The following is a 24,610-nucleotide window of genomic DNA, read 5'->3' as shown; positions in this document are numbered from 1 at the left end:
GTATTTTAGCCCTTGAGCCTAGAACGGCAAATGAGGAGCAGATGGTTGTGCTTTTGGAAGGTATCAGGCACTCCAGACTGCAATCTAAATAAATACCCCATCCATGGAGGAAATGCGTCAGGTGTGTGGGGTCAGTCATGTATAAACAAAGGCCAACTAGTTTGTTGACGAGTGAAGCGAGGCACAAAAGGGAGGCAAAGATGGGGGAGATACACAGACTTACAGGTGCTGTTTGGGAGCATAAACCTGTCAAATAAATCTACAGGTACAATGTTGATCTAAACAGAATTGATGGTTTCAGAATTGTCTGCTGCCTTAGATGTTGAAATAAAGCAGCAATCTCTGTGCTGGAGTGACGACGTCAGCGTAACAACAGGAAACAAATTATTTGCTAACAAATATCTCATTCTAACACCATGAGTCAGTCTTGATATCCTCTGGCCAAATGATACACAAATCACGCTTTGCAAAGTTCCACCAGTGAGACGGAGATGTGGCCAAGTGCTAACTTCCTAGGACTTAAAATTCCTTCAGTGTTGACTGAGAGAAAAAAGGGCAAAACCAAAGGAATCTTTACCCAAGCTTGGTCTCATACCAAACATGTGTATTGATGGATATTCTAAGGTCGTTATCTCGGTGACCTGAAGTGTAGATTTCATGTAAAGTTTGAAGTGAGGCCAACACAAACTCTTGTTTTCACTTCAGCTTCAACCCTTCAGCGCTGATCTGAAGGATAACACCGTGCCACAAATCAGAGACAAAGACTCGTGCTCTTTCTCACACTGAGGATATTTTGGTGGCGGTCAACAGGTGCAAAATTATCCAGATCCCCTAACCAAAAAAGCCAAGAAAACATGAGATTATAGCAACTAAAATGTTTGACATACACCTCAATTATTGGCCAGAGGAGCCTATGTAAATACATAATGACTGCAAGTTAGCAGGAGATATCGTGCTTTTCTACCCTTGAAAAGGAACTATCAGCACAGAAACATTTCCTGACATTGAGCAGGAACATTTCTACTCTATACATATTGTTCACAGATGTGTAAAGTTTTCACAGACCAGCCTTCACTGCAATAAAAGCCCAACAGCTGCTAATTGCTAAATCAAGTCAGAGACAATAAGAGTGAAACACTTGATCCGTATACAATGCAATGTCTCACTCAGAGGCTAAGGTTACATTAGTCATGAAGACAGTCTGACATTCAGCATATACAAGAGAAAAAAAAATAACAAAGTATGTTTCCAATTTGAAAATGATAGAATCCTATACACATCGGATTGAATCTTTTCCATTGGGTGTGGATGAGTGAAGAAACACATTTTGTTTAGTTTTGGGCAAGATTTTAAGGAAGCCCTCAATCAGTAACACTATAAACACACCATTCCAGTCGAGGTGTCATTAGAAAGGCTGGAAATAAAGCACAAATGTTGCTACTACGCTCGTCTTGCACAAGATGTGGTTTGATGATTGGACAAGTAGCTTTCAGCCAAATGTCATCTAAGTGAGTGGAAAACTACTTTTTGGAGAACCAAAATCTAAACAGGGCATTTGTGAAAAAGATGCAGTGGGACAATGAGGGCCTTTTTTTCTGAGAATTTCATGTTGAAAGACAACACCTTTTTCTCAGAGAAAGTTGTAACAAGGTAAATCCATCCTGACCCAAGAACAAATATACACTGCAATTTGCAGTTGTGACCAGATGAGCTGAGGCCCCAGGGAGACCACTGGTTTTGAAAAAGGACGTGCGGATTTTGAGACAGCTACTTCAGCACTTAAATACCTCAGTTTGTGTAACAATTTGTTCCTCCAGCTAATATGTGTTGTAGTCTATTTACATACATTGCAGTGTATTTACTTCCTACGCAACTACAGCTTGACAAGTAGGAGGAAGCCAGTGTTTAAAATAACAGCTATGAACACAGTTAAATGCTGCCCCCATCTGTCAGTGGTTCACAACTACATGTAACCCAGAACAAACACTCAACAATAGAGATAGCAAAACTTGAATAGTTTTTGTTGTTCAATACAAAAACAAATTACTTTATTCGCTTCATCAGCCTTTAAATGTTTTCAGTGTGTTGTTGCTCGACAAATCTGCCACTGTTACTGAGCACAGGCAGTAATACTACATCCAAGGGAGAGTTTGATTTCTTCCTGCTGCAGCAGCTTCTGCAGCTCTGCCCTGAAAGCCTCTGGTGCCGTCAGAGCTGAAGGGCTGACGAAGCACGCTTTGCATCAAGCAGGACATGTTCAGGTGCCCCGGCACCTTGGTTTTTTTTGCACTGGCTGCAAATTTGCGCCTCAGCACCCAGGGGCTCTGAAATTTATCTTTATCATAGTCTCCAGAGCACCAGCTCATCTTACCGTACCTCTGATTCCTCTGATTCAAACCAGAGAAGGAATGACCATAAGAGCAGGTGGAGATCTGCTCATAGGTTTTTTGCATGGAGTTGCGCAAGGACTCTTGGGGCTGAGATGCATCAGGAATCTTGTCAGAAACTTTCACTCGCAAAGAGGGTTCCTCCTGGACTGAATCTGCTGAGGTGTGAAGTGGATTTTCCTGAGAAGGTGTGTCTTCAGGTGTGTCCTCGTTCTCCTCTGATGGTTCGTCCTTGGTGACGTGGTGCATTGACTGAAAGCCCAAAGGTACCACACACATGCCCTTGCCGTTAGACTTCTCCTGCTCTGCTTTCAGGACATTATAGGCTTTACGAACCGCCTCCAAGTGGTCAAACTTCACCACTGCACACAAATGTTGGCCAAGCTCTTTGTGACGCTTGGCATAGCACTGTAGCTCCTTGGGAAGCTCTTTGCCAGGGGGCAGGATCCACAGTGAAGCAATGCTGCCGTGAGCGCTGAACTTTCGAAGGATCCTCTCTGAGAGCAAAGGGGGCTCCAGGTCTCCGTTTTTCTCCAAAAAAATGTTTGAGGCAAGGAGGAACTTGCTGGTGGGGGAACACAGAAGCCATTTGGGAAGCGGCTCTATCCGCCTCACTTTGTTGCATTCATCATTCAATTCCAGAAGTTCTGAACTCTCTGCTCCTATCCGAGTCATGTGCCAGTCTGTGGTCAGGACCTTTATCTGTGACAAATAGTGGCAACATTAGCTTTCTTTGCATTTTACCGGATTGTTTTTATTCAAACTGGTGGAATGTAAACACCACAGAAAGCACACAAAATCTTGCTGCCCCCCCCTACCTTTTTCAAACAAGTGAGGAGCTTGAGACTGACGTAGCCCTGCTTGTTCTTCTGCACATGTTTTAGCAGGAAGCCGTCCTCTGCCAGGTGGCTGTTTGAGAACAAATCCTCCAACTGGTCTTTAATCCTCAAGCAGAGCAACTCACCTATCCGGCCTTCTTCATCTTGGACATATTGTGCATCATCTCTACAACAACACATGACTCAGCATCATCATATACTGCAATGCAGATTAGTCAACCATATGTTTTCTAATTTCCTTACCCAATCGGATTACTCATGGTATCTCCTGAGGATAGTGATAAGTAAAGACAGGTATTAAGGAAAAGCAGCAGGCTAGATAGACTTAATACTACTGAACGAGGAAACAATGCACCCGGACACAGTGATGTCAGTTGGTTTTGTGGGATCCAAAACAAAATTTTGTAAAATGCTACAAGCAGAATTCCACATTACACAACACCCCCTCTACCAATAATAATAACATGCTCTCAGAACAAAGTTACTCCTCAATACATATTTTTTTTAAAAAGCAACAACTGGCATGTGAACAAACCATTAGCTGTCATTAACAGAATGCTATCGCTGCTAAAAGTAAGGCCCACTCTGCAATGTATCAGCAAAAAGAGCAACATCATTAAAGGTGTGAATTCCTGCAACGTGGTTCAGAGGTAAGTGCACAATGAAATCAAAATAATTATCATACTGTTGAACTCCCAAATACACAATTTTCAGCAGCAGTAAAGTATAAAACAGCAACAGTAATTATGCTTTAAATCCAGCTTTATATTCTGTTTGAGCTTTTGCCTCGCTCGAAATGAGTCATCCTCTTTAGCATGTTAGTGCTACTGCTACCCTGCATCCCCACCCCTTTCCTGCATTTTACCCAACATCCCCTCTATGTTAATTACACATAGGATAAATATACAAACCCAAACCTTTGCGGGCTTTTCTAAAGAGACTTTTTCCCCCTGTTGCTGTTATGTGACATCAACAGGCAATGATTTAACAATGTGCTGTATGGGCTGCTGGTGACTTAGAAAGTTCCTGAGGGAACTGGAAATGATAAACCAAGCTATGGGCCCATATGGATATATACTGTACATACACACATTTAGAACGAGCACAGTTGCTGATGGAGTCAAAAAACTACATTTAAAGCAAAAAAACTAATTAAATATCTACGACTAAATAAGCAACAATGTTAAAATGAGTTAAAACCTTTAGTTATAATATGATAAGAGTTTAAGACTCAAAAACCAAACAAATAGTTCATCAGAACTGTGTGGGTGCGGTTTGATCTGATTTGACTGACAGTTGCATCTGGCCTTAAACTCGCCCTCATTCACTTAATCACTATATAATACACAGAGTAATTTACTCTATAGTGAGCAGTGAACTGAGGTTTCAGAACCTTGTGAATCATCATTTTGTGTCATCACTGACTGTAATCTTTGCATCCACAAAATGAGATGTATTGCAGTGTGGGCTTGTTAGCAAGAAGTAGTGTACATGCCATGGATATACCTTTTTCAATCCACTGTGAGAATTTTTGTGGGCACTGTACAGTGGATACATTTCACACAAAGAATTCAGATTATTCGAATAAAATGGTGGACATTTAATATAGTGTTAAGTAAGTGATTTTGGACAGAACATCTGCTAATCTGCTTCATCAAGAATGTGTGAGTGGGGTTTGATTGACAGTAGTGTCGTAATGGTGAATGAACAGAGGAAAATCTAAATCAAATCAATATTTGGTGTGAACAACCTTTGTTTTCAAAACAGCACCAATTCTTCTAGGTTCTTTACAGCTTTTTCCCCATGCCTGCCTAAAACCTTTGCAGTTCTGTGTGTGCCTGCCCACTTAAAACCAGTCAGAAGAGTTCGGGACAAATAGAAAATTGGTGAAATGACATTAAATAATTAGCTATGATAACTAAGCCAACTTCATAAGAACTGAGCAAACTGTTGTTGAAGATTGTGGGAAGTGGTAGAAAGCCCTGGAAAAAGCTTGTAAGTGCACCTTGAGTTGTCAGCTGCTGATTTAGAAAATTACTTAATAACTTATTTTTCAGAATAACATGCAAACACACACACACTTTCGAACATCTGAACATTAAGTTGCATCGTTGGAACAAGAAGATCTTAGCAATGCTTTGACAATGAACTAAAACTGTAGCGGTCACACTAAAGGAAACATTTCTTTTTATCGGTTAAGAATTTCACTAATCTAACTTTGCAAACAACAGGATCAAGAAACGAAGCGTCACAAGCCAGGATTTGTACAAAAACCCAATTATTTAACTTTATTAACATCAATGTTTTTTCTTTTTCATCAACAGTTTCTTTTTAAATTCCAGTTCTTTATCAACAAATAGAAAACAGACTGTGTGTACAACAGATCGAACCCCTACAGCACTAAGCATTCACAAGGTAAAAATTAACATTTTAGTTTTTCGCCAGCGTTTTCAAGTCCCCCCTCCCTCCCACAGCCGCCTCCACCACAATGTTTAGGCCTCTCGGATCAGATGCCCCACCCCCTTCCTGCGGCTCGTGTGGGAGAAAATGTGTGCTTGAGTGGCGCAATGACCCGCGCCGAGTGAGGAGTTGTCCATGTTGATGGGTGGGGTGGGGGGGTTGTGCTGTTTCCTCATTCAGACGGACAACCAGCTGTCAAAGTTACTATGGTAGTACAGTAGATACAACGGTGTTTCCATTAATACACACTCTAGGACAGCAGGCTCTCTGCAGTCTCTAGGGTTGGTAGAACAGCAGAATTAATCCTTTTTAACAATATACCTTAGAAGCTGTGTATATATCTATGTGTAATTGTACATATATATAATCAATCATAATTATATATATATATATATATATATATTTATAGTTCTTTTTCTGTATAAAATAATATCAGGTTTCAGTCCAAAGGGCTGAGTCTCTCCCTCTGGTAGGAATGGTTGATTCTGTACAGGTTCCAGCGTTCATGGCTCTACTCCTCAGCCACTTCCGCTCCTTTCGGTCTATGTGGTTCAGTTCCAGCAAACCGACCAGGCTAATGGGCAGCGAGGAGATGGGAGGGACTTGAAGAGCAACTATATTCAGAGATCAGGGAGTTTATTTTCTGTCAGCTACCCTTTGGGTATAAAAGTCTGTTTTCCTCAGGTATGTTCTCCCCTGTGGAGTATGAAGGCCTCAATGCCATAGGCTTCTGATGAAAAACAAAACAAAAAACGTAGAAATCATGTGCTTTCCATTTCTGTACACCTCTGATTTAGTCTCTTGTTAGCTAATGCGCTTTTTGTTTTATAACTAGCTACCACATTTACAGAAGGACAAACTTTAACAGGTGTGTGCTCTGAAATCAATTTTCTCAAAGTTAATTTTTTTTTTTATCACAAACGGCAAGTGAAAAGGCAATAGTTTGAGTTACTGAACTGAGTAAGACCAAAAACAATGTTTATGACACATAATAAGAATAAAACAATAATGTCATGTGATAAAAGAAATCTGACAGCAGCTCAGAGAACAGTGGTCCTCTTGTATTAGTACCTAGGAACGTGTTAAAATACATGTCCCTTGTGCTAAAGTACCCTAAAATAAAAATAAAACCCAAAAAGTACCAATTATGAAAATAATGCAAGCCCCAGGCTGGGCAGTTTAAGACAGAGGAAGTGTCTGATGTTAAAACGACTAATAAAAACACAAATATACTAAACAATAACATGAAATGATGAATCATAATATTGACAATAAAATTAACATAAAACAGAGAGAATGCTCTCTTAGTGCTACCAGTAGCCTTTGAGAATCAGGGAGGTTTGGCTTCGACAGAGCAGAGAGGCGAGCTGCCGGTCTGCGCTGTCGCATCTGTACAAGAGTTGTCATATTTGTCATAGTCATTGTAATGTTTCTGTTATTATTTTTAAAGCAAAATCTCATGTAGTTGGTTAAGTCAGCGTGGTTCTCTGTGATTGGTTGAACCCGTTTCCGGGTCTGCAAGCGCATCCCTTTCTCCACCCCGCCGGTAGCTGCGAGGGGGTTGGGTTTTAGGGGGTCAAGTGAGTGGATGGCGGCTGAGATGGGACACTTGGCACACTCCTGAGAGGTTTGACCAGGGAAGTTGCTCGGTGGGAGTGGTTATGTTGCATAGTGGTCAAAGCTCCCCAGGTACTCCAGCGCTGCCCTGTAGCACAACTGGTACTGGTCCTGGGGAGCAGAAGAAGCTTCGATAAGAAAGGCTGCATGCATGTCTGGAATATCACATATCTTACATATAATTTCTATTATATCTGTCTGTCCTGGAAGAAGGATCCCTCCTCTTTTGCTCTTCCTGAGGGTTCTGTTTTTACACAGGGGAGGGGGGGGGTTATCCAAATCGAGGGTCTAAGGTAGGGTGTGGTATGCTCTACAGATTCCAAAGCCCCTTGAGACATATTTATGGTTTGTGACATTGGGCTATAGCAAGTGGAAAATAGTAAATGTTTATATAACTTATTATCTGATGCAGCTGCAAACAACTTGTAGACATCTGAAATATGGCAAGGAACACAAACTAGACACTGATTTTTTACAAGAGGTCACAGGCCAAAAAGGTTGGGAGCCATGGGTTTAACCTTCAGTGCGCTGTATCTTATAATGTGATCCTATGCTTCTCTATGCAAAATTTGAATCTGAAAAGTACCTAGATACTCCAGCTGTCAGATAGATATAGCGGGGTATAAAATAAACAATATTTCCTTCTGCAATATAGTGTAGTAGAAGTATAAAGTAGCATAAAATAGAAAATTACAAGTACAAATTACACAGTACATAAGTAATTTAGAGTAATTGTACAAGTAAAACTAGCATATAACCAGAAACAGTTTGTTTGTTCATGTGAACTAAAGCAATAAAGTGACCTGTCTCTAAAACTATAGCTGTAGTTAATGAAGTGACAGGTTTCTGAGTCACAGTAATCTAAATCTTTTTTATTTTCCTTTTTTAATCTTAAAATATTTATGAACTCATTTACAATTCACACCATCACTGTATTCTTTAAAATGCTTTTTAAGATTCTTTGATTGTTGTATTTATCAATTCTTAATTGGAGGGAACTTTGCCTCTGTTAAAGAAAAACTGTCAGTAAGTCAAAAAAGGACACTGAAGATAACATCAAGTTTACACCGTAAAAATATACAATTTTGACTTTGGAATACCATCCTGTCACTGTGGGATATTGAGTATAAACAATATCACTCCGTTCTTACCTCAGTCTGAACCATGGCAGGCCGCTGGGTACGAAGTGTCTTCACTGTCTGGAAGAGGTCAACCACTCCTTCGTACCTCATCCTCTCCAGCACGATGCTGAGGGTGATGAATACTCCGGTCCTGCCCACCCCGGCACTGAGGAGCGCACACACAGACACAAGTCTTTACTTCAAGGCCCCGAAACTCTTTGTGACTTTAATGTCCAAAATTAAGGAATGAAACTAGTTGTACCTTGGCGACTAATTTGAAGTTGCTCTGAATAAGAAAGCCAAACTAGAATGTGGATTTATTCTATCCGCCAAGGAGCTTTTGCTTTAGGTGCTGTTTGCTTTCTGGATAAATCTGGAATTGCGGATTTTCTGACCTCAAAATGTGACCCACGTGAATCATGCAGATTCGTAAAAAATATTTTATGGTCACGCTAGCGTCTCTGTCCTCCTCTGCATATTTGACCTGCGCACGCACACACAACGGACAGCAGAGAGGCTGCGGTGGAGATGGTGAACCAGGTGAAGTGAAGGTAACACTTTTACTTGAGTTAACAACAACTTGAGTAAAAATTGTTGTGAACATAGTTTTGATAAGAAGCTGCCATATTAATGATGTTATTTCAATCTAAGCATTTGAGATATATATATATATTTATTTTTTTTTCCACATGTAGATGATAATAAAGTATTTTCTAGTTTTTACTGAATGTATGGTAAGTATGTCAAGTATTTAGAATTTAAAAATACATAATAAAGGCACAGCTGAGATGATGGGGCTTCAGATAGGCACAACCATATTTTGACATACTGTCATTCTAATAGTTCTGGAAATATATCCACGCATAAAATTGTGGTTGAACTTGCAGATTTGCATGTCATAGAAGACTGGACTTTTGACCTCGGCAGAAGTCTGTCTGAACTGTAAGCATATGACATTAATTATAATACCTATTTTTCACTTTTGTTCATATAATGACCCGTATGCATAATACAGTTCAGCAGCTCCAAAAACTTCAGCCTCCTAAGTGACAATAAAGTTGAATAAATGCCTCTATAAATATTATAATCTTCACGAAGGAAAGACTTTCTGCCGACCTAATGCATTAGACTGCATTACTTCCAGCAAGGTGTACCTAATAAACTTGCAATTTAGGGAGTGAAATTCTTAGAAATGTTTGAAATTCTGAAATACCATTTAAATGTGATTTTCCACGCATGATGATCTAAAAAGTGTTTAAGGATCAAAGTGCAGACAATTACAGGGAATCTGAAATGTGTTGTACATTATCTCAATTGCTTGTACTTTGTGATTGTTGAACACCAATTATATACCATTTGAATCTGCAGAGAGAGTAATAAGAACTCTGCTGCTACATGATCAAAATTCAAACAGTAAAATGCCTTAGTATATAGAAAGCAGCCATCTTTTATGCTTACAGATTTGTCATCATTTTATGATAAATCTGTGCCAACTTTTCTCCTTACCTGCAGTGCACAGTGATTGGTCCATCCTGTCCAAACTGCTCCTTGGTTTTGTGCACTTGTCCAATGAAATCAATGAAGCCTTCTCCAGTTTTTGGCACTCCTTGCTCGGGCCAGTCAGTGAACTGGAATTGGCGGATTGTTCTGGACTGGCCATCCTGTGAGGCAGCAAATACAGAGTTTACAGAGTTTAAGACATTTAAGAGGCACATTGCACTGGTAAGTAGAAAAAACGACATGTAGGTGATATATATATTGTGTGAATAATTCAGCTAAGGTTTTCTGAATTTCTTTCTGAATTTCTTCAATTTCTCTCTATGAGCAAATAACTCTCTTTTTCGCAGTTTGTGTGCCTCGCACCTCTCTGTGGCCTTCGCTTTAATTAGCACTCACAAACGAACATCACAGCACAGCTCCCCAGTCAAGGTCCATAAGTACGGTAACCCTGCTAGTTTTCACTGCAGCTATCTAATCTTCTGATTTACACCTGGGATACAACACAAGCAAAGCTGACAATCTGGTAGGAGAGAAAACCAGCATGGCTGTGGCACTCGAGGATCTGTCTCTCTTTCAATACACATGCTGTATATATAGATCGTCACGGTGTGTGTGTGTGAAAGAAGGAGTGGATGTGGGATTAGAGTGTGGTCCTTCTGATGACAGTAAAGTATATTTATAGCTCATTGAAACTACTGCATCACAGGGAGTTGCAGTACTGGCCCTCAGGGATTGGTGGCTATGCTTTTCATGTATTTTCACAGTGATCTCAAAACACGCATCCACATACAAACATACACACACAATCCATAGAGCAAGCATACTGTTACTAAATCTGGGCAAAAATGTTTGATGGTGCATTCACTTGATGTCAACTTGTCAGGAGAAATAACGCGGGATGTGTTCTGATCATCTCTACCTTGAAATCACAGTCGGTATAATTCTTAACACTTAACGTGACTGTCAGCATTTGTATGAAAACCTAAAATTAAGATGGATTTGGGTTGGATGGTTGTGTAAAATGCCATTCAAAACACACAGACACAGACACATGCGAGAACACACACTCACAGGGACAAAGCTACAGACATTCATACACAGAGTGAATGCAACATACTCTGGCATCTGTGACTTTGAACTCTCGGAGGATGTACTGGGGCATGTTGTACTCAGCCATCGGATCCACCACAAAGTACTGGTACCTGGCTGAACGCTCTGCTGGCCAGTACTGATGGCACTTCTCCTACAAAAGAAAAGGGAAACTTTAAGTACCTGTATTTGAAGTATATTTTTCACGCATTGAGAAAAAAACAAACAAACAAAAAAACAAACACTTTTACATAATGACTGCTCGATGTACAAGATATTATTAGTATGGGATTTTGTAAGTTATTAGTCATTCTGAGACATGAAAAGGTCTCTGCTTGCAAAAGAAAATTGAGGAGAGACTAATCTGTGGCTTTGAAATATTGGCTGATTCATCTCAGGTGGCAAAATATTTACATAATTTGTTTGTGTTCATAAATACAGCGATGATGTGCATGAGGGCTTTTTTCATAAACTGTGATTAGGGATGAGAGGGTGATAAAAGCTATAAAATGCAGTTGAGTGCTGTCAGAATTACCTGCATAATCACAAAAAAACAACTCAATCAAAGATATTATGGATTCATTCAAACGAGTACCAAGATGACTACACTGATTTTTTTCGTTAAAGGAACAGTTTGAAGTTTTAGGAAACAGCTTCTTTGCGTTCTTGCTGAGAATTAGATGAGATGATTGACATCACTCTCACACCTGCCCATTAAATATGAAACTGGGGCCAGCAGCTGGTTAGCTTAGCATAAAGACCCCAAACAGGCAGAAACAGCTCGTCTGGCCCTGTGGGTCACTGAGATTTTGAAACTCAACCCTAAACTTTATTGAGTTCCAAACTAACTTATATTACAAAATTAGAAGTGTATATCGTGTATACCTATTTTTCATAAAGTGTGATGCAGTCTTATCAGTATGCTTGGAATGCAACCAATTATTGACATATCTGACACAGTAGCATGCTGGTTTCAACCCAGATGAATTCCATCTATGGTGATAAGCAAGTTAACTTTCACCCAAAGTTACTGTTCAGGGTTGGAATGAATTAATATTTGAGCAGTGTGATGAAGTAACTGAACTGACCCAGCATATAAAGACTGAAATGGTCCAGTGACCTTACCGGTGCTGCATGCATTCATGTACAGTATGTGTTTGTGTATTACCCGTCCCATCTCTCGTAGCTTGGTTAGCATGACAACAATGGTGGAGTTGTGCTCCCACAGCATTCTCCAGAAGTCCTCTGTGGTCTCTGCCAGTGGGCCCTGTGTGGCCAGGTATGCCTTCTGCTGTCTAAAGACATAACACCACATAGAGGAGACAGAGATTAAACATTACAAAAAAGTATAAACATTACAGTGCTTTTATAACTGGTAATATAGCACACCAAAAAGCAATATCTAGAGTGCTGCTGTTGCATAGTGGTTAGGAGGGCTGAAACGTTTCATCGGGAAACTTGAGAAATTCGAGTAACTTGATTACTAAAAAGCATCAATGCAATATTCTTGCATTCTTTGCTTCGTTTAATCTGTCTAACTATGACATGTGAAGATGACATGATTTGATGGCGTGGATTGCATATGGAGGAAGAGAGAGAAAATAGCGAGGAACAAAGAGAAGAGACAGGGCAGAGAAAAAGACAAAGTGTCAAAAGTATGGAATCATTTCAAGCTAAAAGATGCAACAACTCTGTACTGTAAAACAGAACTAGTCTACTAGCCTACCACAACAGCACGAAGGCAATGCTTCAAAGCATCTAGTCTACGCATTAAGTCCACGGAGCGGACCTGAAACAAGGTAATGTTAACAACAGACATTTAACATACATCATGATTACTAGTCGAGGTGAAGGCTAGCAAAGGTGAGGCACAATTCTTAGATGTAAATGTACAAACGTGAGTTTGTTGTTATGTTCTCCGACTGGTTTAGTCCATGAATTTGGGTTGAACAGTGATATGAGTTACCAAGCTGATCCCGGTACCGGGGATGCCAAGCAAAAGTATTTCTTATCCAATTAGTTAATGAATCAATGGAATAATCAGATCACTGATATAACCGATAGCTGCATCCCTAGTGGCTAGCAACAGACAAGATATAAGACATGCAACCAAACTGACGTCTTAGTGCTCAAAAGCATTGAGACACACATTTATTCAAATAAAATTCAGAGGCTGGGGAAGAGCTTTCTGTGTTAATCCACTTTTGCTCTACGAAAGCAACACATACCATTTAGTAGACATTTAAATATGAGGCACCGACAGTTGCATGACTTGCAGGAAAGGGAATCAAAACCCACAAGACCATGCTATTAAAATCATTCAGCTGCAAATTGTACAGTATGTAAGGTTCTGTTACTGTCTTTGTAGTGTTTGTCAAAATGTATCTACCCTAATGCCAACAAGACAAATTCCTACACATTTAATGAAAACAGAAAATAATCCTTTGCAACTGTCATCATCATTGAGCTATTCAAGCCTGAATAGATCCTCTACTTCTTCCTCCTTCCTCATTGTAACACAACACAGAATGAGGGAGGGAGGGAGAGAGCACTAAACTAGAGATGAGCTCATCCACTGAGATGCCAGAGCTGTGCTGGTGTCCTACGTGACTTTGGTCCAGCTGAGCAGTTTTGTTCTCAAACAGCAGGTGGCAGCAGTGCACTGATCAACAGAGTGAGCAGGAGCTGAGGAACCCAACACACAACACATGCATGATTGCGCACCCACACACTCACATGTTTGCAGCACATGTGAGGTTGCATCCAGGTGTGCGCATGTATGCGTGCAGTAGCTTCACATGTATATTCAGACATGCTACTACACACGCGCACACACTCAGTCACACACGCTGAGCCTAGGCTGAACAACTAATGAAGGTGCTGCAGGCAAGGCACTAATGTGGAACCGGGAGATTAGAATATGCTCAGGGCCTTGCTCGCACAAATAAAGAAACAACAGATTGGTGGAGAGGAGAGGAGATGGCATCCGAGGAGAGAAAGGCAACAGAGTGAGGAATCAAATTAAGGAGATGAAAACAGGGGAAAGAGAAATGCAAAGCACAGAGAGGAGATGTACAAAGTAGAGGGAGAAGATGTAGAGGGGAAAATGTGCAGAGATGAAAAGAGTAGACACTGCTCTCTCCAGCTGGTCATAAAAGTGCAAAGTAGGACTGACTGCTGAGGAGGAGACGATAGGATGGGAGAGGAAAGAAGAAAAGCGGGAAGGAGAGAAGACAAGGGAAGAGATAGGAGGAAAAGGAAGAAAATGAGAACGAAGGAAAAGGGAATGTAGGAGTAGAGGGGTAGAAAGGGGAGGGAAGGAGAGCTAAGCAGGGGATGAGTGTTAAATTTCAAATTGATAGGGTGGACCCCTTTAACCTCCCCATGAAGCAGCCCCTAGCCAAAACAACAACAATTCTAACCATATCACACAATACTGACTTCTCTGCACACACTGTCCTGATGAGCGCACTGCCAAACAGCACAAAGCACTCTCTGCATCATCCCACATGACTGCAGTGCTTGAGGACATAGTGTTTCATTTCAACCTCATTACAATGCTAAAACTCCAGCCTGCATCGGAGCATATCCAGGGCTCGCACCCCTGATAGCATAGCTGGAATCAATGGTTCGCCTCTCATTAGCTTAGCATATTATTGGCTTTTCTTGAAGGCGCTGGGGTGAAGGGCACTGGAGGCCCCTGTTTAGTTTTTATTTATGCCCAGGCTTTAAAAGCAGCTTAATCACACGGGCGCCACCGGTGCACACAACAGGTCCCCACCCGGATATGTCTGTCTCTGCCATGATGTCTGAATGGAAAATTAAGATGGCGAGTGGGAGAAGAGGGTGGGAGGAGAGAGAGTGAGAAAAAGAGATGCGAAGGAGACAGATTAAGGAGGAGAACAGAGACAGTGATAGAAAGGGGTAGAAAATAAAGAAGGAAAGGGAAGGAAAAAGAGAGAAAAGCAGAGAGCAAAAAAAGGGTGGGGAGGGTTTGGAAAGCACACTTCATTACAATACTCTCTTGCTGCAATTATGCTATTTACGCAGCAACAATGGAGGGTCGGCCTCTGCGGAGCACCTTCTCATTAACAACAGGACTGGAGAAAGAGGTGGGAGTTAGGGGGGGAGAGGGGGTGGAGGTGTTGTTTCGGTCACAGCCCAGTATGAAGGAGAACCCCATATAGACAGAATGGCATTTCAGTCTCGCTAAATCCATCCCTGCGCTTTACACTTGAACCACAGAAAAGTCAGCTCCGCCTGTCTCTGCCCGTACTTATATAGATATAAAACAGAGAGCTGCCTTTTCATCTTCCTCCCTCTAGGAAGCAATTTGGACTCACATAGCACACGAGGACATGCAGTAGCTTCGATATGAAAGCAGTAGTGGGCTCAGCCACATTGACAGAGCTGGGAGTAATTCTTGCAAGTGGATACTGCCCACTGCGGACTCATCTTCGGTCCCCTCCCATACATTTTTATCTAGTTTTTCACACCTGTAACAATCTCTGATGCCAGAAAACAACTGCAGATCTGTCACAGTCAGTGCAGTCAGGAAGGTATTAGGAGAGTGATAGGACAACTTTTGTTGTGTTGGCCCTGTGCCCCAGGATATTGGATATGAAACAAAAGAAAGACTGTGAGGTTAAGGTGCAGAGTCTGATTAAATTTAAGGATGTTTACATCCACATCAGAGGAACCGTGTGGGATTATAGCCCTATTTCAAGAGAGAGAGAGAGAGAGAGTAATTGTAAAGTTAACATGTACTCAGTCATTATGCCTATGCTATACTATTTCCCTGTGTGGCAATAAAAAAGATTGTTGGTTGCTTTGTATGCATGTTTAAGATCACTGTCCTGCTGCCTTGTCCTAAAGTTTGGGTACTTTGTCTAAAAAGAGGTCGCAAGTCCTTCACTGTTATCACAAAATGAATGTGAACATCCTCAAACACCTTTAAATGGAAAGGCTTGTGTTATTCTATAATTTCTTAGTGTCAAAGAATGCAATGAAAAAAAAAACATAATCTATAAACTGATCATAATAAGAGATGGACTAATGCATTGTTGATTTTTAATGGGATTTGTTCACAATAAGATAAATCTAGAACGAAGCAGCCTTGTCCTTGAAAGCTCACAGTCAGCACTTTAACCTCACAGTCATTGTCCATCCATCGTCAACCGCTTATCCTGCATACAGTCATTGTATTCAGCTCAAATCTTGAACGTCCTCTGCTGACCTGTAGCCGTCAATGCAGCTGGCATTGATGTAGTCAGAGCCCTCGACGCCACGGATGGGCTGCAGGCAGACGCGGGTGGACTCAAAAGGCATGATGTTGACCAGGCGGTTCTTGAACTTGTTGCAGGGCAAGTTGGCACTGATGAAGCGTGACGTGTGAGCTTTGGAGTTGGCCAGTCTCTGTTTAGTAAAAGGTGGGAAGAAATCAGTCAGGGAGAGAGATGGAGAGAAAAAAAAATAGTGATCCATGACCTGGAGTAAACAAACAAGGAGGTGTGAAACGCTTCCTTGTCAAGTCTCTATTTAGACTTAAGGTTTACTGTCAAGATATATAAGAAAATCTGCTGGTAGGTATAACTAAGTGCAGTGGACTTGTCTCTTATAGAGTCCCAGAGCTTGGAGGACTGTAGGCGTGATAAGCTAAGTGCTGGCATTGGACAGAGCACAGATGGACAGCACAGGAGTGTGTATGGACAGTCATGGTACTCCGGGATAATTTGTGTGTGTGTGTCGTGGCCAGACTGTGTGGGCATGGAGGCTGTGGCCCCACATACGCCGCAATCATTCTCTCACTCTTTCACTCTCCGTCGTTGGCAGGAGTGTAGATACTATTATCACTTCAAACAGAATGGATCATGGTCATAAGAGGGCTAATGGCAGAGCCGCACAGGGAGGAAAGTGTGTAATAACATCACAGTCGATGGCTATTGACAGGTGTGTGTGTGATTGCGAGTCACCTTGAACACCAACTGTGTGTATGTGCAAGTGTCAGTTTTTTTGTAATTCTCCATGTGTACGTGTGTGGATGTGTTTGGGAGTGTCTGTTCCGGTCCATTTGTCCCTGAAACATGTGACTGTAGCTGCTGGTATGTCTCAGCACTAATGTCACTGTGACAAATCCCTGTGCATTGGCTTATTTGGTAAATTAATTATTTCGAACCTGCTTAAACCTCTATGTGATCAACCGTCACAATAGCGACACCCTGGAGAGAAGGTCAGAATTTGCAACTGCAGTCTGATGCCTTTTTGATGACATTAGACAATAAAAGAGCGAGTGCAGCCTGGTGCTTGCAGATCAGACTGGACTGAGAAACACATGGAGAATGGTACCATTATTTTTTGATTTTCTGTTAATAATAGTTAAAACTCACCTCCTGTATATTGTTACAATGTCTCCCCTGTGACCTATCCACTGCACCATTTATCGGAAAAGGTTGTTCTGATTTGTTAAGTTAAATGCTTCATTACATCCTGCAGGGGTCAACTACAGAACTTGTACAAATTAAAAGTTAATTTATTACACTGAAAAAGTCATCAAATAGAGCCTTAAGTAACACTTGTCTGAGGTATTTGTATCAGTCACCTTGAACTCCAGCTCCATGGCAGTAACCGTCTCGCCGGGCGGGGGCTGGGTGAGCTTCTGGATGTGGGCGAACAGGTTGCGTGCTGGCACCTCCGTGTTGCCGCAGGTGGCGGCCTCAAGCAGGGCTTCATGGATAAAGATGTACTGGTCCTCAGTCTGGACCATGTAGTTCCTCTGGGCACGCATGCAAGTCACATGGCCGTATATGTCTACAGATTTCTCGTGCTTCATGCGCTCTAGCATGGCATCGATCACGATGAAGCAGCCAGTCCTGCCCACGCCCGCACTGAGGAGGAAGGGTAAACAACTTTATTACAACTTCTCTCTCTCTCTCTCTCTCTCTCTCTCTCTCTCTATATATATATATATATATATATATATATATAAAAAGATAAGTATCTTATCTGGGTTTACATTGTATAACAAGATTCAATGAAAGTGCAAACACAATTATAAACATCTACAGAGAAAAAAATAGCACTAAAGCACAAGGCCATGAGGACTGAACTTGAAATCCAATGCCCTTGTAAACTATTTAATCACAAAAGTAGAGTACAAATGAGTTCTGTATTATAAGGTGTCAGTTTTCAAATGAGGATGTGGATCTTTTGCTGTTCATACACTTACTGCGATATATGCACTGTATGTGTGTATTAAAATGCAACTTAACATTATATAGACGTTATACGTACATATAATGTGGTCAAAAAAGGTATGGAAATCAAAAATTGAGATGTGTCAAGATGCACTGAGAATAGTATTGTAATGGAAGGTAAGTTTTCCAGTCCTACTATGTAATTGCTCTCCATACTTGACTGCTGAAATCTGGACATTTTGCTTTCCAGGTTAGTTGATTTACTCCCTCTAGCACAAAAACTGGATCATAATGACATTGTTGCTGCAGATGCACAAAGTTTGTGCTATAAGAGGCATCCAGAGAGGCTTTTCGACTGGCTGGAACATATGCAACAAAAAATGATTGAGCTAAATTCATTGGGAAGAAAAACATCTCTGTTGCATGTGGTGTCCTTTAAAGTGTACTGGCAATGATCTTTGATAAAACAACAAACAACTGTCTTAACCATTCCTTAAAAATAAAAAAAATTTATGGTAAGAATTAGCAGTTCATTTAGTGTATACACACATACTGAGCTCATTCCCCTCTACACTCACCTGCAGTGGACCACCATGGGTCCTGCGTCTGGAGGATTGCAGGCTTTCACTCGCCGTAGGAAGGCCAGGATGGGGGTGGGGTACTCTGGCACCCCGTGGTCTGGCCAGGCCATGAACTGGAACTGTCTGATCTCTCTCTTCTCACTGGAGCCATTCTGCAGGAGAGTCAGAGGAATCAGTTAAATAGAAAGGACTAAGTTTGAGCTTAGGTGGATACCCCGACGCAGTAAATTATAATTGGCAGCTTTTTAAAGAAAAACTTGTCACACTGTGCAAAAATGTTTTGAATAGGTTAACGTCACACTGTTTTGATGAAATTCTACAGTTAGAACTTGAAAAGTACAAGTAATTTAATTGTAGCTATTTTAAGCAAAGGTCTCGAGGTGACTCATAACTTTGATAGCAGCACATAATGTGCTCTACTTCATGGCTCTGATCACTCTGCGAGTGTAGGTGTAGATAACGCGTATAATTTCGGAATTGAACTTTCTTTCTCAGAAACGGTTTCTTGGCATTTTCACCATTCCTGATTGAAACCAAGTAACCGCTGCAGATGGAGATATGCATTTAATTAGGAATTATAATAATGTTAGAAATTATAAGTGAGTAATGGAAAAAGAACAGGCAGAGGAGAAATAAAGGACGAAACATCAGTCACATCATCATGGCACTGAAGTGTATGAATCAAAGTGAAAAACCAAAATCTTTAAGTAAGAACAAGAGGCAAATCTTGGATGTTGAAAACCAATTACAGCAGTGAAAAAACTACTCCAATGGTAATAGCCTTTATTTGTCTTCAGAAAAATAAGAAATTACATTTTAAAATGTGACCGAACGATGAACTGCTAGAAACATGTCCTTCGTGTGCATGTCACTACTATATGGTTAACTGCAAATGAAAAGGGCAGTACTATACCTTGTAAAGGGCGAAAGTACGGACACTGTAAGTGGCCAATTCCACAGTGTCCAGCATGGTGACCTGGATCATCCCATACGTCTCTGTTCCTCGAGACGGCCAGTACTGGTCACACTTCACCTGGCAGAGCAACAGAAAGGGCACACTGTCAGGAGTGAACTGCCGCTAACATCCACCACAAGGCTGGTGAGAGGCTTGTAAGACCACACTGATTAACAAGTAGGGAAGATTAGAGAGGTCAGATCAAAGGCTTTGTCCACTGTCTAATTAAAAACGAAGACTCAGAGTCAGCTCCTGTATCTTCTAAAAAATTAACACAAGTGAACTAAGTACGTGCATGTGCGTCCATGTGTGTCTGTATTTGTAGCAGACTTCAAAATGGCATTAAAAAGCCCACTTTGTCTTTTACCAGCTTGTGATCATTTTCAATTAGCTAACTGCCGGATGGTTTGCAACCCTTTGTAATGTATGGTTTTGGCACATTTGTGGAGAGAGATGTGTCTGAAAGCCTGTTTCCCCTGTCGTAAAGGGACTGGCCACCTTGCTGCGTATGTGCACAGAACAAACTTCACTGTGGATGAGGCCAAAGATTCTCCAAACACTGGCACTGAGTGGCTTTGCTTTAATAGGTGTAGCTACGAGAGAGACTGGCCTTTGCCACACTTTTATATTACTCCTTCTCTCTGGCAAGGCTCAATTGGCATTAGACTGAAACAAAAAAAGGACTTGAGAAATTGTCAACAGTCCTCTTCTTCACTCAAACATTTACATGAACCCATCCTCATCAGACTGATGAAAGTAGCTACTGGCTGTCACTGGAGTTTGGCTGCAATGAGGCGTCAGTTATGGAAATGTTGGGCAAATATGTCCTGAATAATGTGAGTCAAAAATAGGCCATGCAGTTGCACAATCATGCTTAATTTGATTTTTTATAACACCTAATTTAATAGTTGTTCAAAAGGTCTGTGAGTTTATAGAGGCGATGAGTCACATCATTATCTAAACACTTGGCATAGCCCGCTTGATTGGTCTTGCTTCTACGTTTAGTCGATTTTCTGTGGACATTTTCAAGACTAAAATCTTGTTTGGAAAAGCTTGTGACATGTAGTCTAAATATGTGGGACAGATTCAGTCCCTAGCAATTTTCTCCACCTACAAAGTGTCTTTAATAAGAAGAAAAAAAACATTTTCAGTCAGTCAAAGACACTGAATAATAGCGTGGGCTGAAAAAAACAAAACATTTTAAATGTGTGTGGGTAAAGTTGGTCATTTCACAGTAATACTAGAAGTGTGTTCAACTCATTTCTTACACATAGAAACTGAGCAAATGCAAACTCTGTTTTAATGTCAGAATTGCTGGGACTAGGATTTGCCGCTATTGATTTGGATAACATCAGAGGAAGAGATATGGTGAGGGTAAGCTAATCATATTGCTACTGCAGCACCAGGCTGACATTTGGAAGCACCTTGGCTGTTTCAGCAAGCTGGTACAAATCGACAAACTGAAATGCGCTAAAATTCTCCCCCTCACATTTCACCTCCCCCGGGTGACAGCTCCCATTCAGAGGAAGAGGTAGACCTTGCAGTAGAAACTCAACTGAGTGATGAGGAACCACTAGCAGTACAAACATATAGATTAGCAGTCACTACTGTAATGAATATCTCTGTGCTGTCTGGGGTTGGGTGGCATATTCTCCCTCGCAAACACACACATAAAAAGATACACACACACACACACACACACACACACAGACTGCAGGTTTCACTATCATCTGCTTCTACTTTGAACCTTGCTTTTCACATGTCGTCACCTGGCCTTTTACAGAGAACACACATACCTCTTATCTAGTCACACATGCAACCACACACACGCACAAGTGAGTAATACCTCTGGTGTCATTTCAAGTCCTGACCTTTTAGAGTTTTAACTGGTAATGATAGAGCAAGAGGAAATGCTGAAATTTGCCTGCTGCCAAATCTCATCATATTTGTCATGTTTGGCATAAGACATCAGTCTGGCTGGGTGGTGGGAGGTTGAGTCACTCACCATATGTGTATGTCTGTGTATGTGAAAGAGAAATAGACAAATAGAGAATGCGCATTTATGTAAAGAGAGTGGACAAAATAACAGGAATCCCTGAAAATGTAGCAACACCTCGTCTACACAGTGAAGGCAGCTTTGTGCAATGTTTTGTCTTATTAAATGTCTATTCATTATCAACTTGTAAACACTGTTTGTCTGACGCAGTTTGCAGTCTGATAGGATTTTTCAGGACAGTTCCACATATCAAATAATCTTGTTTTCAGGACGGATGCACAAGCAATTTAATCAATTGAATTAACTGTTAGTTGACTCATATTCAATTGGAAAAAGTCATTTAAAAATTGCAACAGACATTTATATCACACACATACTTAAACTAAAGATTTACTTCTCTGTATAGCGGAGGTTGTAATTGGGATTTATATACAACATTGTTTGAAGAGTAATTGAACACCAAAATGTTCTTCGAGCTGTTGGCACATTATATAATGTTTATGGAAAAGTCTCCCAATAGTATAAATGTCAGCAATGCAGATAAAAACTCTCTGCTCTTTTTTGAGTGGAGTTAAACACTCCCTGCTGGTTTGGAATTTACACAAAGCGGACTCTTCCCCATTTGATGATGTTATCCTGAATATTTCAAGGTACCCTGACACAAGTGGGCAAAAAATGTTTCCATCGCCGTTGGTGGAAGGCTGGTTTGGTCCTCCACAACTCACTCCATAGTGTTGGCAAGCCAACTGATTCTCAGATGTGTGTGTGAGGTGGGGACAGGCTGACAGGCAGTTTCATTTCTCTTTAGGTTCCTTATGTTGTTGTGTTGTTTCCATTATTTTCTTCCTGTGTACGTATGTGAGGCAGTGACTCTGAGATCAAAGCAGGAGATCATTGTCATCTGTCACAGAGTCCTGAAATTGCCACTCAGACACTAAATATACAGAAAGGTATTTTTGAGGATGAGTATATCCTCGCTGAGATCAACTGAGCGTGTATTAAAATTCATGTAATCAAACATATCCGTGCTGCAGATATTCTCCAAGGTACAAATAAATGAGCTCTGTTCCAAAAAGAGAAAGTGTTGCCACAATTTGAGTAAATGATTGATTACATCGATAGCTCAAAATTAAAACAGATGATGGTACGTTTTGAAGGATGGTAAGTAATTTAAGTCTTGACAAAACAATTGCTGTTTTACAGACTCAGTATATATACTGAATGATGAACTGAGCTACAGCACCCCGCCCCCCTCAAAAAATCAATGTCTAGGATTTTGGAAATGAACTCTTTCATTTACAATCCCTGTTACTTCCAGTTCGTAGTCTGGGGACTTTCTTTCATTAGGGTACCGTATGCACACTAATAAAGCACCAGATACTGGCAGGGCTCCATGCTGATTTAGTTCCTCCAAAGACTTTATAGGCATGATTTTGTGATGGTAATTAAATAAACCCATCCCAATTTTGAATCTCAAGTTGCTCATGTGCTCATTTTTTGCTTTTATTAGCTTGAATGTATTTTTAGGAGCACATGGGTGTTGTTGGGTGACAATCCCCTTAACTTCAACTTGAGTTTTCATTATAGTGCTGTGGCTTTTGAGTGCCTAATTCAGGAAGTGCCAACACAAATGAGGCACTCAGTGTCTATGAAACATTGGCTTGGTGTTGCAAAAATAAACATGTAGCAATCAAGTACTGAACTCTTGCTTAGTAATAAATAATAAAATAAAGACTTTGCATTATTATGAAAATCAAAATAAAACTGTAATGTACATGTTTATAATTAAGATGAAAGTGTTTCTTATTTTTAGTAGTTTTGCACATGCTGTCATCGTCTGCCGCTGCCTTTTATTAAATCAAACCGAGGCTTTTGACTCTATGTTACACAGCACTGTAACTATCCTGTTATATTTTCTATATAACTCTTTTTAATTGTATTTAAATGTCTTTTTATATTGCCTTATGTTGCTTTTACATTTTGCCTTTTATGTTTTATGTAAAGCACTCTGAATTGCCTTGTTGTTGAAATGTGCTACACAAATAAACTCGCCTTGCCTAAAAAGCTCTTGTGCAATTCGACTTCACAAACAGGAAGGAATTCATGCAGAGTTTTCAGAGATTGCTGGGGACTCGGGAGAAGAGAGCAAGATGAAGCGATACTGTCTGCAGACAACCAAAATATCCTTTGAAGTCCTTGTGACTTTGATCAGGCTGACAAATACCGCTTTAAAGTTGAACCGGGCATCTATATGCCCTCAGGCTTTGTTTGGTGTAATGTTACTTTGGTTTTAGAACTACATTAATATATACATATATGTGTCAGGAAACTAAATTTCTGGCCACGTTTCAAATTTCAAACACTGTATAGTATGCCGTAGTACTATCGACTTGTGATTTGTTTTCCTCCAAATTTTGCAACTCTTACCATTAATAATTAATAATTATTATTATTTTGAAAGTTCGTTGCTCACTGGCTCTGAATACACATACAGTCAAACTATGGGTCACAGCCTGCAAATCACCCACCCAAACAAGCAGCGGAGGGAGGTTTCAGCTCAGCAGACTACACTGTCATCTCTTTTCCGTATTTTTCCACCCACGAACCGTTATCACGGCAGCCGCTAGCTTGTTAATGACGCAGCCTATCAAACAACTCAAACCCCCCCCATTGTCCATCCCGATGTTTGAATGTAGACATTTCTGATGGTAACTTATTTTAACAAGCTAGATAAAAGGTAATGCCCTGGCAGTGGCAAATAGCTTTGGTTTAATATTTGATTTGATTACATTAATGTTTAGGTTATAGGTATAGGTTTAGGTAATATTTTATTGCTGCTGTGTAAAGGGAATACTGCTGGCAAACCACATGT

General features: G+C 40.7%; 2 protein-coding genes across 6 annotated transcripts in view; both read right to left on the bottom strand.

Moving 5' to 3' along the window:
• Nucleotides 1-1,919: 1,919 nt before the first annotated feature.
• On the bottom strand, nt 1,920-3,591 carry LOC119903014 (la-related protein 6-like). The gene is made up of 3 exons (XM_038719407.1): nt 3,470-3,591; nt 3,206-3,392; nt 1,920-3,089 (listed from the first exon to the last, which is right to left on the bottom strand). The coding sequence occupies exons 1-3, from the start codon at nt 3,484-3,486 to the stop codon at nt 2,133-2,135; spliced, it is 1,161 nt and encodes a 386-aa protein (XP_038575335.1). The 5' UTR covers nt 3,487-3,591; the 3' UTR covers nt 1,920-2,132.
• A 1,896-nt stretch (nt 3,592-5,487) lies between these two features.
• The window catches only part of LOC119901847 (receptor-type tyrosine-protein phosphatase F), a 166,176-nt gene continuing 147,053 nt past the window's right edge, over nt 5,488-24,610 (bottom strand). For all 5 annotated transcript variants that reach the window (XM_038717566.1, XM_038717565.1, XM_038717568.1 and 2 more), the window contains 9 exons: nt 19,701-19,820; nt 18,785-18,939; nt 17,612-17,897; nt 16,250-16,428; nt 12,182-12,308; nt 11,042-11,167; nt 9,931-10,085; nt 8,455-8,590; nt 5,488-7,414 (listed from right to left, as the gene is read on the bottom strand). In XM_038717566.1, the coding sequence (XP_038573494.1) occupies nt 7,346-7,414; nt 8,455-8,590; nt 9,931-10,085; nt 11,042-11,167; nt 12,182-12,308; nt 16,250-16,428; nt 17,612-17,897; nt 18,785-18,939; nt 19,701-19,820 (1,353 nt within the window). In that variant the 3' untranslated portion in view covers nt 5,488-7,345. The remainder of the gene's footprint in view (nt 7,415-8,454; nt 8,591-9,930; nt 10,086-11,041; nt 11,168-12,181; nt 12,309-16,249; nt 16,429-17,611; nt 17,898-18,784; nt 18,940-19,700; nt 19,821-24,610) is intronic.

This window comes from Micropterus salmoides, unplaced genomic scaffold (assembly GCF_014851395.1).
Source record: "Micropterus salmoides isolate LMB-PRFRI ecotype aquatic unplaced genomic scaffold, ASM1485139v1 Ms_hic_scaffold_14, whole genome shotgun sequence".
In the NCBI taxonomy this organism is placed as follows: Eukaryota; Metazoa; Chordata; class Actinopteri; order Centrarchiformes; family Centrarchidae; genus Micropterus; species Micropterus salmoides.
The sequence above is the reverse complement of the archived record's forward strand: the minus strand, read 5'-3'. Positions and strand labels throughout refer to the sequence as shown.

What these genes read in the sequence shown, in the direction of transcription:
- LOC119903014 (XM_038719407.1), bottom strand. An exon ending in TCCTCACTTGTTTGAAAAAG is followed by an intron (nt 3,090 to 3,205) that starts GTAGGGGGGGGC and finishes TATTTGTCACAG; the next exon opens with ATAAAGGTCCTGACCACAGA.